Source organism: Alosa alosa, chromosome 18, assembly GCF_017589495.1.
Source record: "Alosa alosa isolate M-15738 ecotype Scorff River chromosome 18, AALO_Geno_1.1, whole genome shotgun sequence".
Classification (NCBI taxonomy): Eukaryota; Metazoa; Chordata; class Actinopteri; order Clupeiformes; family Clupeidae; genus Alosa; species Alosa alosa.
Genome location: NC_063206.1, coordinates 22246327 through 22261975, shown reverse-complemented (window position 1 = coordinate 22261975; position 15649 = coordinate 22246327). Strand labels below are relative to the sequence as shown.

Here is a 15649-nt window from a genome sequence, read left to right as displayed (position 1 = left end):
AATGTCCCTTTGCTCCCAATTCACAATAGTTTTAGTGGAGATTAAACACAACTGAATCTTTAAGTCTTTACTAAGTGTGTCTGCATATCTTTCTCTCTCTCTCTCTCTGTGTGTGCATGTGTGCATGTGTGCGTGTGTGTGTGTGTGTGTGTGTGTGTGTGTGTGTGTGTGTGTGTGTGTGTGTGTGATAACAAGAGGGTGCCGTGCTCTTCATGCACGTCTGTTCTGTGTGTTCAAGAAGGTGCATGTCAGTAAGAAAGAGAATGCATGTTTTGATGGTTGATGTGCATGTGTGTGTGTGTGTGTGTGTGTGTGTGTGTGTGTGTGTGTGTGTGTGTGTGTGCGCGCGCGCGCATGTGTGCGTTTCTTTGTGTGTGTGTCTGTCTCTCTGTTTCTTTGTTTATGTCTGTCTGTTTTTGTGATGGTTTGAGTGGGGTTGTCTCTGTCTCCTCTCACTTCCTTGCCATATAATAACAATAAAAAAACAGGATATCCCTCAATATAATTTTTATCCATCTCATACACTTTTGAATGAGAGATGTATAAAAGTGAATGGGTGATCTTGACATTGCCTCCAAAGGTCAGTGATGAAATGAACATATTTATCGCACCATGTGGCGTGGCAGTGATAAAAGAAACCGCTTTATTTTTCAGCAGGCAGAGAAAACCTGACATGACAGTTCAGCAGACATCTGTCTGCAAATTCCATGCACTGGAAATTGCTTTAGGAAAGTCAATCAGCTGGTTCACCGGAAAAAGAAGGCCGCATTCGGCATCAATGCCTGACTATGCTCACCTGCCAACTGCCAATCTCCCTCACAAAGTCTCATTCCTTTATGTCTGTTTGAGTAACATTCCGGAGGGCCACATCTCAGGAGACTAAACTGCTTGTGGTGATAACTGCACAAAGCATGAAGGTGTTTCACTTTGAGGAGTAAGGTTAATTCCACATGAAGGGATATCAAGAATAAATTTCATTACAATTCAGCTGGCAGAGAATGGTTTGTATGTGAAAGGTGTGTGTGTGTGTGTGTGTCTGTGTGTGTGTGTGGGGGAGGGGGTATGTCTGTGTATGTCTGTCTGTGTGTATATACAGTGTGTGTGTGTGTGTGTGTGTGTGTGTGTGTGTGTGTGTGTGTGTGTGTGTGTGTGTGTGTGTGAGAGAGAGAGAGAGAGAGAGAGAGAGACAGACAGAAAGAGAGAACGAGACAAATAGTGAAAGCAAGAGAGAGAGAGAAACTACCATTAAGATGTATCACTGACTGGAAATGCAGAATCATACAGAGCAGTGTTAAAGCTTCATGGGTGAAAGCTTAATCAGCAAACAACTTAAGCAAATGCAATATTGAACTACAATTGCTGAGCCAAAATCCTTTATTGATTTCTTAACATGTTTCGACGCATAATAAAGACTGAGCAAGATACTGTGGATGTGATTTTGAAGTAGCAACATTGTCCCCAAGCCTCACTTATGGCTATGTTTTTTTCCAGCTCTACGCAAAACTGCACTGATTGACATCATTTTTGTTCCAAATAAAATGTAGACTAGTTATCTAAGTTGAAATATACTTCTCTGCATTTTATGCTTGACATTTTCATTTAATTTTTGTTGTAACTTTGCCGGAAAAATAAGGAACTTGCCAACTTTCTAGGACTAGGTTGCCTGATTTCCAGTGTCTAGAGTCAGATTCACCACAAAAATCTCGACCCTGTGCACTCAGAGTGTTCATTGACTTGACCTTTGACCTCCAACATCAACTCACTTCATCTTTGAGTCCATACAAACACTTGTACCAAATTTGAAGCATATGCGTCAAACCGTTCTGGAGATATAATGCTCAAAGCATGAGATATGGCTGTGACTTTTATTTTGACACACGGGAAACACTAAAACAGGATGTGTAGTTTTAGGGAGCACCAGATTGTATGCATTAGAAGCTGAGACGGTTGAATCAAAGATCCTTGATTACTAGCAAGATAGAGCAACGTAATTCGTTACTATGGGAGCAAAACGGGACAGTTCCGGTCTGCATAAGTGGGAGTGTCACCTTACCACTAAATAAACTTTCTTTCTTAATAAGCAATAAGAACAGATAAACATAATTGTGTTCACAGTATTATTGTCTATAATCATGTATGATACCAATGAATCATTCTTTAGGACATGATATGAATAATTTAAAAATAATTACCTAACGCTAGCTTAAAATGCTATACAAGTGGATGGGAGTAGCTATGGCAATACAGCTATGCGCTAACAAGTGACTAGCAGTTAAAGGACTTCGCTTAAACTTAATATACTGTTGCAAATTCACTTGAGTATAAACTATCCACTTTAACTAATGTCAGTAATGTTTTTCAGCTAGTTGTCATTTCAAAGAAATTGCACTTCTCCGTTTAAAATGTTACCTTAGCTAAGAGGCTAGCTAGCATGCTAACAACCGGACAGTAACTGGCAGCAGCATGGTCTGATATTAAGTTATTTTATTACAAATCCGAACACTAAAAAATTACACTTTTAGGCTTGAAATGATCCCAAACACTTACAGATTATGACAAAATTTTTCCAAAAACCTCAACAAATCCAGAAAGACATAATGACCAATTTTTTGGTAAAATTCCACAAGTCTCCATTGACATTAGTGCAGCGAGGGTTTACTCTGGTCTGCATAAAGGGGGATTTTCCCCCCTCCCCCTTGCAATAATCGAACACGGAAATTGTCGAACGTTTGCGCCTCTCGCTCCGCTTTAACCCTCTCTGGTTGAATTCACAGGTGACACCTGTGCCAGTGTTCTAATTAGCCCGGGAACTACTCTGGGAGCTTAACAAGCGCAGCTGCCTTTAGGCCATTATGACATCACAGCCTTTGAAGTTTATGGGGGAAAAATTAGCTTTTTAACATTTTTAATCCCCTATTTCTCAAAAAGTATAAGCTTTTTTAAAAATCTGAAAAAATACATCTCTTGCCCCACTCCAGACCTTCAGAACGGTTATTTCAACATGTCTGTATGTTAAGCGGTTAGAGTCGCATTAATTCTTGAAAAGGTAAAAAGAAAAAAAGGTTATAATAAGAAGAAGCCAGGAGATTTCAAGATAGTGGATTCCATCCACTATAATAAGCTTTTTCAGCTTTATTAATTATCCTTGATATCTATGTAAGAATGCGCATGAGAAGCAGATCTCTGTACGTTGTCTTCCAAAGTATCGAATCAAGACGATCTATCCATCTAACTGTTTGCGTCGATCTGCGACAAATAGCTCATAAAGGGGAAACTGGAGAAGCCCAAAACATGCAACCAGGACGCCAACAGGATACTACTTCCTATTAAGGACCTCTCCATTTTGGCTTAAGTTTGAGTTCATCAACTCATTCATGTGTTATGTATGGTATGATTAGGTATGATTAGTCAATGTCAACAGGTATGATTAGTCAATGTCAACAAACTTGCTAGGACTGAACCCAATGACTAGCGTTGTCAGCTAACTTGCTAGGACTTAACCCATTGACTAGCTGTGTTATCCACATATTAAACGCCTTTTGAAAGAGAATCGACGTGAATCAGATAAATACTGAAGCAAATCTGTCTTTTTGTTCCCCATAGAGTAACCCAACCTTGATTTTCCACACGCTAAAACAATGAATCCTGAATTAGCCTACCTTAGGATACAATAAAAGATATAGGTTTCTTCTGTTGTTGCTTTTCTTTTAGGTTCTTACAAAGCCAGTCATCCATCCTTATCTGGAACACTTTGGGCTATGCAAGCAAGCGACATAAAGCGATGATGAATGTTATACTAACCTATTTAACAGGCAAAACCATGGGCAAAACCAGCTGTAGAGTCGATGGTTTTGACTAAACCAGAGTAGACGGGCTCTGTTTTAACTGTTTTCACTAGCCTACTGTATGGGTAGCTGTAAGGTTCAAATCTTGTTAATGAATCGGCCTTTTGACAAAGCGGAATAAGTAGTGCTGTCCATGGTTCTGAAATAGCGGTGCTATTCAGAACAATTCTAGTTTAAAAAATAAATGTAATTTGTGCTATGGAATATATACTGTATATATTTTTTGTATTTTTGTATTTAGTATTTTACAGGGAATATCACTGAGGAGGCAGGATAGGCTGGTCGATCTGGGGGCACACCATAGCAAGGGCTACAGTATGTGATAGAAAATAGCATCCACAGTTGTCATTACATGTTATTAAGTGAATGAGTGTATAATCTTTAAAAGGAATTATTCTCTGAAATCATGCAGCACTGATTAATGTGAAACAGGAGCCTTTAATCTGGCAATGTATTCCTTTTATTTCTTTAACATGTTGGCATGTAAGCAAATCTTCCACTGTCTTTGAATCTATGTACAAATCCATTTGATACTCCCTCAAAAACTCCCTGAGAAATTAAGGGTTTCTTTTTCATAGTGTGTGAAAGTCTTCTCAACTATGCCAGTGTTGGCAGTAGTTTGCAGTCCCACAGACTTTCAAGACTTCCGGCTTCATGCTCCGTACAAACCCTAAGAATCAGCCAACACCTCATTAGCCATAATTTTGAGTTGGTCTTTGGAAGGAGCTTCTGTTATTGGTTAATTGGCTGACAGGCGGTGTATTTTATAGATGCTGTGCTAATTATACCTATCAGAGGAAATGGGCCTTGCACCTGACATGACTTACACTTTTGGTATAATGCCCCATAGTGCAATTGTGAGGTGCTGTGATGCATTAGCCTCTGCAACATTAAACACCGTCCTCAGCCAAAGCCAACTCAAGCACTCAAAGCTTTTATATATAAGTCTTAAAGAAATCAATGTGTTTTCTGGCATTGCATAGTAGAATCAGATGCTCATATAATGACAACACTGATATTTGTCTGAATTCTAGGCAAAAATAGTTTGCATGTGTTCTAAATAATATAGTACATTAATATTTATGTATCAATATAGTATTAATAATTGACCAGCTTGTCATCTAAAATGTACATTTTAATAATGTTTAGGAAGTATGTCTAGCTTACAGTGTACTGCCTATATAGTTTAGTGTACTGTGCACTATAACCTATAATATTAGGACAACATAATTAGGTTAGGCCTGTGTCACAATAGAAGGGAAAGAGGGCTCCTTGCCTAAACTTTGGCCTTGGCCATATTTATGTAACTTGAGTCAAACTCTAGAACACTCCATTAGGTTAGACATGCCATTTCCTCCATTAAATCTGAGTCAGAAGTGAGAGTCGAGGGACCTGAAATATATCCTCTCCGGCTAACATACATCATTAATTCAAATTGATGAGACATATCTCTGTCTAGTCAGGTTTTAATCCTGCAGCTCCTACTGTATGGGCCATTTCTATATTGCACACATCTACTTTCACATATGTATGCTTCCACATTGTAATGTATCAGGCTACCACAGCTATCAGGAGTATTTTTGTATTTCTTGTTTTTACTTGGACATGGTCATTCACTTTTCTCTTCCCCATTTTCTTTCACTTCTTTTTCGTCACTTCATCCATTAAACTATCATTTTCCCTCAAATCTTGGTTGATTGGTAAATTAACACTCCTCAGATTTACTATCCCGAGCTGTGTTCGAAATGTTCACTCATTTATTCATTCACTATGAAGTGTTTGCTTTTTATTGACTATTGCCCTTCTATGCTTTTATCAGCTATTCCTGTTTGTTTTTGTTTATGTAAAGCACATTGAATGACCTCTGTGTATGAAATGTGCTATATAAATAAAGTTGACTTCACTTGACTTGACTTGCTATGTGGCTGATTCACTACATAGGGCCCTATATAGTGAACGAGCTTTACATTTTTTGTGCGGTGCGGTGCGGCACACCGGCCGCACGGCACGCCCCCGGCCCGGACCCGCAGGGGCCTGGTGCGAGGGCGCCCCTCCCCCACCTCCGGGTAAGGTGGGACGGGCCTCTCCCACGGCACAAGGCCGGAGGAGCTAAAAGATCATGCAAACGGTTTCTTTTCAATCATTTTCATCAGAGTGGGACATATTAGGCTTATAGGTTGCCCCAGTCAGGACGAGTTATGACTCACGGTTGCTGAAAAGTTTTGAAATTTACTTTGATGATTTAGTAGGTGTAAAATATTGAATGTTCTGCTGTATGACTGGCTTTATTTTAATTCTCATATTGAACTTTACTACGTGCAAATTTACAAAATTGGATCAAAGATATTGTCTCCTACAGGCGTCAATGAGAGAACACTTACATTATTTTGGTTTCGATTTTCTAATTGGAGTAAGTCTTTGTGACAACACGTCATGATACATTTGATAATGTTTGATCGTTGTTTTGGTATGAAGCATCTTTTACGTAGCCTAATGAATGCGCCTAGGTAAGTAGCCCAGGCCTATATGCGCTCTGTGTCTGAGCTGTCTGTGCACGTCCGCAATTGATTACGTTCCTCAAATGGAGAACACATCAATCCCATGGTATTTTTTGCCCTAAAATGCATGAAACATGCAAGTTCAAAATCCCGCCGGTAGCCACGTTACATCTCCGTTTCATATTTGCCTAGGCTACTAGCCTACAATAAATTAATTGAACGAACTCAACTGACAACAGGTATATCTACTGATTCGGTCATTGAGACTAATACAGACTACAGAATACAGTACAACAAACTTTCTGTCTTTCTGAAGTTCATTTTTGTATTCCGGGGTACAGTAGCCTAATTGCCTAATGTCTTGACAATAGTTTTTCTTACCGGCTTGCTGTTTAAACTGACTGCGCCGCTCTGAACTTTCCTGCCAGGTTTAGGACGTAAACCGCTACATCTCGGCTCTGGCATTGCCTAAACTCATTGTGTGGGAAATCAGATTATCTGTCAATTTTGGGCTTTGAAAGTAAGGGATATTTGCTCAGTAATAGTAGGCTACATTTTGTAACATTTATAGAGAAACCGAGGGGAAGTTAAATTAGAAATTAGAATCGTTGCACATTGAAAACACGTACAAAAAAAGATTCGGGGCTTTTGAAAAGAGATTCGGGGCTTGAGCCCCCGAAGCCACCCCCTCGCTCCGCCAATGCAACCACTCAGCAGTAACTTCTGCATTCAGTGAGATTTGCACCGCCCTAATTTTATTTTTGACTCTTCCCGTCACCGTTGCAACCTCTGAGCGCTCATTCTCCAAGTTAAAGATCATTAAAAACCACTTGAGGAGCACAGTGGGACAGGAGAGACTGAGTGGACTTGCCATGTTGTCCATAGAGAATGAGAGAGCAAACAAAATGGACATACACAGAGCATCGTGGACGAGTTAGCGGAGCGCAAGGCTTGTCGTATGCCCTTCAAATAGTGCTGCGTATTATTGTTGTTTTATTATTAAGGGGTCATGTAACCTAATGTTTTTGTTGTTGTTCTCTTGGTTACACTTCATGTACGTTCGATGGACTTCAAAATTACATAGTTGCTCTCCGTGGCGCTGACGCTTGTAAGACCCGCTGTTGCGGGCATGTGTAGCCTATGTTGTAAAATTATGTTATGATGAGTTTAATAAAGGGCCCGGTCATGTGCCTCGCCCCCGGCCCGTCTCTGACTTGTTCCGCCACTGCTTGTCATCATGCACACCAGCCATCGTGCACACATGTGAAAGACTCTTCACACTAAACATAACAAAGAGAAATTTTAATAAGACCCAGATCGCTAATGTAATAACATGTATGCCAAGCCACTGTCTGTGTGTGTGTGTGTGTGTGTGTGTGTGTGTGTGTGTGTCTGTATGTGTGTGTGTGTGTGTGTGTGTGTGTGTGTGTGTGTGTGTGTGTGTGTGCGCGCACACGCTCATCTTTTTTTCTGTTTGTGTGGCATATGACACTGCAGTGTACTACCTGTACACTGACTTGGCATTAGCATATGCCAAGTCAGTGTTATATGTCACAGGATGGCCATTAGAGATATGCCTTTGCCCAGGACTAATGTTGTCGTTGAGCAGGCCATCATGAAATTATAATGATGCCTCCAGTTACTTGCTACCAAATTTGTTCTTCATAGTCTGCTGACTCACGTCTGCAATTTGGGAAGAGGAGCTTCACCGAGACACTATTAAACTCAAATGAACTTTCTATATCTGTATCTCATATATGTTTTCCATGTATATCTGTTGCACACAGCACAACAGCTTCCTCTAGCCATTCCATTTCCTGGTCTTGTTATAGGTGTAGTTGAGATATGGGTAGTGATATGTCATTACTTCCTGCTGGCTTCCGTGTCACTCAAAAACAGTTATGTATCGGGTCTCTATAAAAACCATGAGCCACTCCTCGAAGAGATCGAACTGAAATAAAAAACACACTAGCCAGAGCTTGACATTAACTTCCAGCCACCAAGAGTACATTCATTTCAGTATACATTTGTAGACAAAAACAAAGTAGTGAAGGTAATTAGTCCCTTGATCTAGACATGCTCCTCCATGGGCTACAGAAATTGACTGATTGCTTTTGAGAGAGTAGACTACTGTATATCTACACTTTACTATAGCTAAACATATACAATGATATTGTCAGTGTCAAAAGTCCACTGTTTGCATTTTGTGTTTTTCACTGAAAAATGGTGCAATCCATCTAGAAGAGAGAGTCTTTACAATTTACTGAGCTCTGCCAGACTCTCACAGGCCAAGACAAAGCCTATTTGCCAATAGAGAGTTCTTCTTAAGGCAAACTCTTGACATTTTCAGCTATGTTCGTTCTTTTTCAGACTTTATATACAATATCGTTTCAGCGTGTCTGACTGAAGGCTGAATATAGCATTGTGATTTAAGCAGCAAGTGCCAACTTCAAGCTCGGTAGCATTCCACGGGTGGAACGCCTGATCGATTTCACCCCAAGGTCTTTTTAATGGCCTGCGTGAAAATGGCTGCCCATCGGTGGGAGGTTTTCCATTTGGCTGGCGAGCCCACCAACATCTGAGACAACAGGAGCAGAGGTCAAAGCACTGAACAGTCCTGAAATGATTAAAGGGCCTTGTATAAGATTAATGGGGCACACCAACAGCATGTTAAGCCTATTAGGTTTCCTCTGTGTCAGTCTTCAAGATACAGCGGCGAAAGACAATGTCAGATAAAATAGAATATCAGGGCTTAAAAGGCTGGTTAGAAGTCACATAAATGACTGATAGCCTTCGACACCAGGGTTAAGTGACAAGGATAACTTTCACACAATCAGTAAGTAGCTCTAATTGAGCTTATCTAATGATGGCACTTTTAACCTCCTAACCCATTATGTAAACCTTGTTTAACCTACGACCATTTATTGATGTACTACACAGGATCTTTTCGCAATACATTCAATAAATGCAGTCACAATTATACATTAGTTCTCAAAGTCATGCTCTCAATTTTGCCTTGAAAGTAGCTGTTAAAAAAACACATTGAACAAAAAAAAAAAAAAATATATATATATATATATATATATAAAACAATTGCATAGCAAGTAAATATTAAATGAACAACAATGTATAGAAGTAAATGAAGAATATGAATGAGGGGTTTTCTTTAATAACAGCTTTAATCACACCATTTGTTCATAACTGAACCCTCAAAAGATCCTTTTCTTTACTAACCTCAGCTCTGAAGGTCAAGTAAATGAAAAATGAAGTAATGAACATTTTCTGTAAGTCTGGTTCCTGCTTACAGAACCTGATTACCACACTGTCCATACGTTAAAGCACAAACACATACAATGACATTTGCACCAACAGCAGACGGTAAAATCAACATCAATGAGAAATGAAAGGGGATAACCTTCCCAATTATATCATAAAGACCAACTGTGGTTTACGTTTGTATTGAGTTATTGATTTTCCAGATGCATTTTGCTACATACCTCTGAGGTATTCAAACAAGACAGCCACTTTCAGACTGGGTGAATGTGCAGAGGCTCATAGAAAGTGCAATATGACTATTCAAGCCACAAGCCATTTGGCATTAAAAGTATTCTCCCCTACTGTTTCCTTCCCACTGGGTCTATTTTCTGATAGTTCAGGGTTACATTCACTTTGACTATTTTCCCTGCCATATGCCACAAAAATCAAATTAACCCACAAAATCTCTATATACTTCAAAATTCTCTCTCTCTCTCTCTCTCTCTCTCTCTCTCTCTCTCTCTCTCTCTCTCTCTCTCTCTCTCTCTCTCTCTCTCTCTCTCTCTCTCTCTCTCTCTCTCTCTCTCTCCGAATGAAAGATGAATAAACTGAAACCATAGCTGTGGATAACACAAAAACTGGCAGGAGAAATACTCTTTTAAATAACTGAACCGTAAAATTGCACAATCTTATCATTCTCTAATAAGATAAAAAATACTGTAGAAATAATAAATAACTGTATCATGAAAAAAAAACTAACACCAAATAGAATGGATGCTGAATTTCCAGTTAACCTATACTACCCAAACTAAACCCTTTAAAAATACTTTTGCATCAGTGGTATAGACAAGCAAGAAACATAGAGTTGTTTAGAACCGGCCTACCCTTCCTATTCCCCAGGACAATCCAAAACAGATATTTGAAGCCATTTCCAGCATAAAGGAGGGCCTAAGGACATCCAAGGCCCTCAACTCAAAGTCAGCCCACTTTGTGGAGAGGCGCTTCTCTCCTTTAGCAAACCACTTCAGAGCTGCTGAGTCTGAGGTCTAGGATCCAACCATCAACCATTGTTGCGTGTGTGTGTGCGTGTCTCTCTCTCTCTCTCTCTCTCTGTCTCTCTCTCTCTCTCTCTCTCTCTCTCTCTCTCTCTCTCCCTGTCCTTCTGACTTTTTCCCTCTCATTCTTGTGAAAAGCAACAGTACAAAAAATGTATGAAAATGTGGAGCTTGCTGTCTTCCCTTGGTACTTGGCATTGAACTATAGTAAAATATATGGCACTATAGCTCAGCAAGCCATATACAGGCTTGCAACACATCTCTGATTCTCACAGTTTTCTATTACCATTGCCCTAGGGGGAAAAGAGACCTTCTAATTTGTTTAGCTAAAGTACAGCATGCAATCTCTAAAAAAAAAAATGTTTGCATAGGTACCCTGCTGTTTGTGCAGGCAACCCACGGTAGGCTAGCTGCAAGCGCAATATCTATGTCATCATTTTATAGCTGACATGATCTACATGCTACACAACATTTAATAGGCCCATGGGTGATATTTCCTCCGCCTAGACCCCCACCATGATCATCCAACCTTTTTTTCCAACAGCCGCTGATGTAATAGTGTCCTCCTGTACAACGGAGGGCAACTACTGTGATAAGTGGGAGTTCTTTTATGCCACAAGAGACAAATGAAACCCATTCCCACTCTCCTGTCATCAGACTCGGTGGACAGCTGCCACCCTTGGTGGCCCTAAAACCTCCACACAGCCCTGCCCTCAGATCACAAGTGTGGCAGGTATGAGGTATGATCCAGTGATTTATCATAAACAAAGCTTCTTCTGCAGGTGCTGAGAGGCTTTTTTTTTTCACAGTCCCTTAGAGGGCTGTAAGAAAGATCTTGTTTACTCACCATATCGATGGGACCTCTGTCCCACTGATCTCCAGGAAGTCGTATCTGTCCTCCAGCTGGAAGTCTGTGAAGACCAAAGCAATAGTGTCCCCCGGTTCTGCGAGTATACTCCACGTACAATCTGCATTGTTCTCGTACTCCGAGGGGAAATGAGGGCTGGAGATTGTGCCTGTTGTGCCTCTCAGAGTCCCACCACAAGAACCTTCCGCTATGTGTGACAAGGAGAGATAGAGATAGAAATTAGGATTTTCAAAATAATATTGCAGTGTGCACAGTGCTTTTGAGGCATAACAACATTATTTCAGAAATGTAGTTTTGCAATATGAAGTAAAGAGTTAGCCATTCAAATGAGTCCATCTGAAATATTCATCATTTAACCATGAAAAATCATCTAAATGTCTGCAGGCAGCTTGGCACAAGATGAATTCTTTAGTTATTCCGTTTAATAGTTTTAAAACCCCTCAAAATAATTTAATCTTATTCTCACTTGTGACAGAAGGGATACAAAAAAGACATGTACCTCGACAAAATGGTGCTGGGAAATCCCACGATGCACCACTTCCTGGAGTCACTATGCATGTAAGCATAGCATGGCCCTCAAGGACATATCCCATCACACAGCTGTAACGGATCTTGTCCCCAATGTTGTATCTTGACCCTTGGATAACTCCTTTTGGTATTAACCCTGGGTTTCCACAGGTATGACTTGGCAACACTGAAAAACGGAAGACGGACAACATAAAAAATAAGACAAAGTACATTTTACTTTTCAATGCATGCGTAAAGAGGAGAGGAATTCATAGAAATTGGAACCAGACAGTCAAATAAATACATAAGTAATGTCACATTATGACATGGTCTGTTTATTTTCCATTTACCTTCAAATACATGATGCAGAACATTGCTATATCCCAGATTATCAGTAATGAAGTGCACAAATGTATTAAAGGCATGCAAAAACACATTTGCATTTTTTCAATAACGTATCTGTTTATTTTGATGCATCAGCAGTGGTTCGGTTAGGAAAACACTCATATTTCTTTCAATGTCCACCATTCCACTTCTCAATATCCTAAACTGATTATGAAAAACAGCAAATCTTTATCATGACAACAATAACACAAAACTCAACCAAATAGAATGGAGTAGAGTTTATGGAGTAGAGCTATTACGCTATGAATACAGGTGTATGGATTTATGAGTGAATCATAAACAAATGGAAAGAGAACAAATAGTGTAGTTTAGTGTAGTTTAGGCTAAGCTGTTATACATTTATATCCCGCTGGCCTCTAAGTAAATGGGGGCATTTATCAGATTCTGGTCAGATCTGGGCCAGCCTAAGTTGATATGTGGGCCAGATTAGCTCCAGTCTCAGGTGTTGTCCAGGGCGCTACTGGATGTGTGCAGCTGTTCATTAAGGCCTTATTAACCTGCATAGCAAATGGTGGGATCAGCAGTAGTGTGGTGATTGGATCAGATTACCTTGGCTGATTACAACATCGATGTGTGTAACAACTTGCCACACTTCCCTTGGCTTCTAAAAAAGTAAGATCGATACATCCTGACAGAAAGCCATGGCTTTCGCTGGACTTGTCCACCAATTCGATCTCCCTCACCGGGATCTCTATACTGATCTGTGGCCCCCAAAACAAGTAAACCAGAAACAGGGCCGAAACTGCGAGAGCCAGCCGGGGTAAGTAGCTTGAGGTTCAAAGGGTGTGGAAAAAATGAGTCCGGGGGAAGGAAAAAGGGGGAACCCTTTTTAAAGAGCAAAGGATCAAAATGCGGGTCATGGTTAGTGATGAGGAGAGAAGCTCCTGCTCCCACTGTAGAGGGGCAGATGGGGGACTGGGCCTTGGAGCAAATATCTCTCTTTCCAGCCAAGCTACAAGGTGAGAGACTGAGCTTTCAGACCACAGCCTAAGGTGTGCCCATAGTTCACCAAACTGGCCTCAGAAATGAAGGGAAAGCAGTTAAATTACTCATGCGCGCTAAAAACTGTATGACCTACATTAGCATGTATTACTAATGGTAAGTGGAGGGAAAAAAGGGTATGCATATAATTACGGGCCACTAAATTTAATTTGCATATGTAGTCAAATAACATTCCTCTCCCTGAAAACGATGAAAAGGGAAAATCCTAAAGGGTAAAAAACAGGAGACCAGAAGGAGCGTGGACAAAGACACCAAACCCATTTTGGGAGCAGATTAATCTGCCTTTCCCTTCCTCAGCGTTCAGTGAGGGACTCTTCAGGAACAGTACACTTCTCCTCTCTTACCATGTCACTGTGGAGAATGATATTTCGTGCAGAGAGACCTCATAATACAAAAATCAATACCAAACTACCTCTCTTTCTCTCTAAAAAATTGCTTGCGTTCTTAAACTGTCATACAAGAGACATTTGTTAAGCCGCTCGGCATATGATAAAAGGATCTGAGAACATTTATCATCTGTTTTTATTTACTTCAGATGTTCTCTTGAGTAAATATGGTATGGATAACAGATGGCTTTTATAGTGCCTCACTATCACCAGTATCACAGTTCTGTCTGTCTACATGTAGCCTTGCTTCTTTGTTTGTCTTTCATGCATTCTTTCTTTGACTCTTTCTCTCCTCTTTCTGTTTGTAATTGTCTTTTGTTGTTCTTGTTTTAATGGGGATAGAAGCCATACCTCAATAATGATGAGATTTCATCCACATTTTGAGGCCCAAACAATGTTAACTACTACCACCTATAAGCTCATATAGCTGCAGAACGGTCTTTTCTTGGTACTCATAACTGTATAGGATAGTTGCTATTGTAACTTAATTTTAACTGCTGTTATGCTCAATTAGATACATTATTAAATATATGCCATTTATTTAAATTATAAAGCACTACTGGGCCGTGGACAATGATGATGAATTCATGTTGCTTGTTAAGTCCAATCTTTCCCCTCTACCTGAAATTCAAGAGTATTTCTTTAAATCAAGGACACCCTCTGTGAATGCACACATGTGTCCAGATATTTGCATTAGTTAAAAATTCATCATCAAAGACAGCTAGCGCTGATTACATAACACAAAGTCATTGGCGGCCTGCATACAGCATTCTATCAGTAAGATTAACATCTCTGTGTGAAACACATACAGGGCCGTGGTCATTAAGATTTAATGACCGTGGAAAGAGAAGCCAATCTTTTATTCAGTTTTTTCGCGCTTAAACATTATGAACAGGGGAGAGAAACGATGGCTTGCTACACTATATCCTTGGCCCAATTACATTCTATAGAGAGGGAAAATAATATTACAGACCCCTTGTTTCATCGTATGCTATTATATTAGATTCCCCATCAAAAAGCTGTGGCCGGCCATTCATTAGTTCATAATAACGCACGCTCCGCCAGCATGGATGCATTCCATAACAGCCCATAGCTACAGAAGGCAGGTACAAGCCATCAATCCCTATTGCACAGGGGAATGACAAATTTAAAGGTGAGTCCAAGTTGTTAAATGAAGATGTATGAAGTCAGAAGGGGAAATAAGTCGTTTTCCTGCCAATGCCGTGGCTCAAGAGACTGCTTATTATCCCCTTGTGAGACCTCTCGGAGGGTTGTGGTAACCTCAGCATCTGCTGTTGAGCACCATGCATCATCTGCCCTCTTTGGCAGCTACCTGTTCTCACGACTGGGTATTTGGGCTATTTCTATGTTTGTCTTTACAGCCATCAGACAGACCGGAGTGGGCTGGCGTCGACTAGGTGCTTTTCAGAAATACGGCGCACACAGCACGCACGCGCGCAGGCACACACACACACACACACACACACACATGACGCAATGTGTCACCTCTTAACGGTGAGGATTTCAGTGGATTCTTTTTTTCTTGACATTATGACAAATGCTGCCTATCTCCCGGTAGGGTTGCCACATTTGATTTGTGAAAATTCATTGACATTCATTGCCTTTTTTTTTTACTAGGTTACCCTCTCCAATCTGTTGCCTACCCGCACGCACTCACTCTCTTGGACATGCTTGCTGCGTGCGGCCGGTTGTTAGGTGATGCTGATGGTTAAGGTAGGCTAAACTTTCCTTTCGCAGGTCTGCATTACAACCAATCAAATAAGCACATGCCTGCCTCCGACAGTAGGATACAATCAAGATAACTTAA

At 40.4% G+C, this 15649-nt stretch overlaps 1 protein-coding gene across 2 annotated transcripts in view; it reads right to left on the bottom strand.

Annotated features, from left to right (window-relative positions):
* LOC125311390 (CUB and sushi domain-containing protein 1-like) overlaps window positions 1-15649 on the bottom strand; it is a 300533-nt gene that overhangs the window by 124671 nt on the left and 160213 nt on the right. For both annotated transcript variants that reach the window (XM_048269385.1, XM_048269386.1), the window contains exons 4-5: window positions 12021-12215; window positions 11501-11708 (exon numbers count right to left, since the gene is read on the bottom strand). In XM_048269385.1, the coding sequence (XP_048125342.1) occupies window positions 11501-11708; window positions 12021-12215 (403 nt within the window). The remainder of the gene's footprint in view (window positions 1-11500; window positions 11709-12020; window positions 12216-15649) is intronic.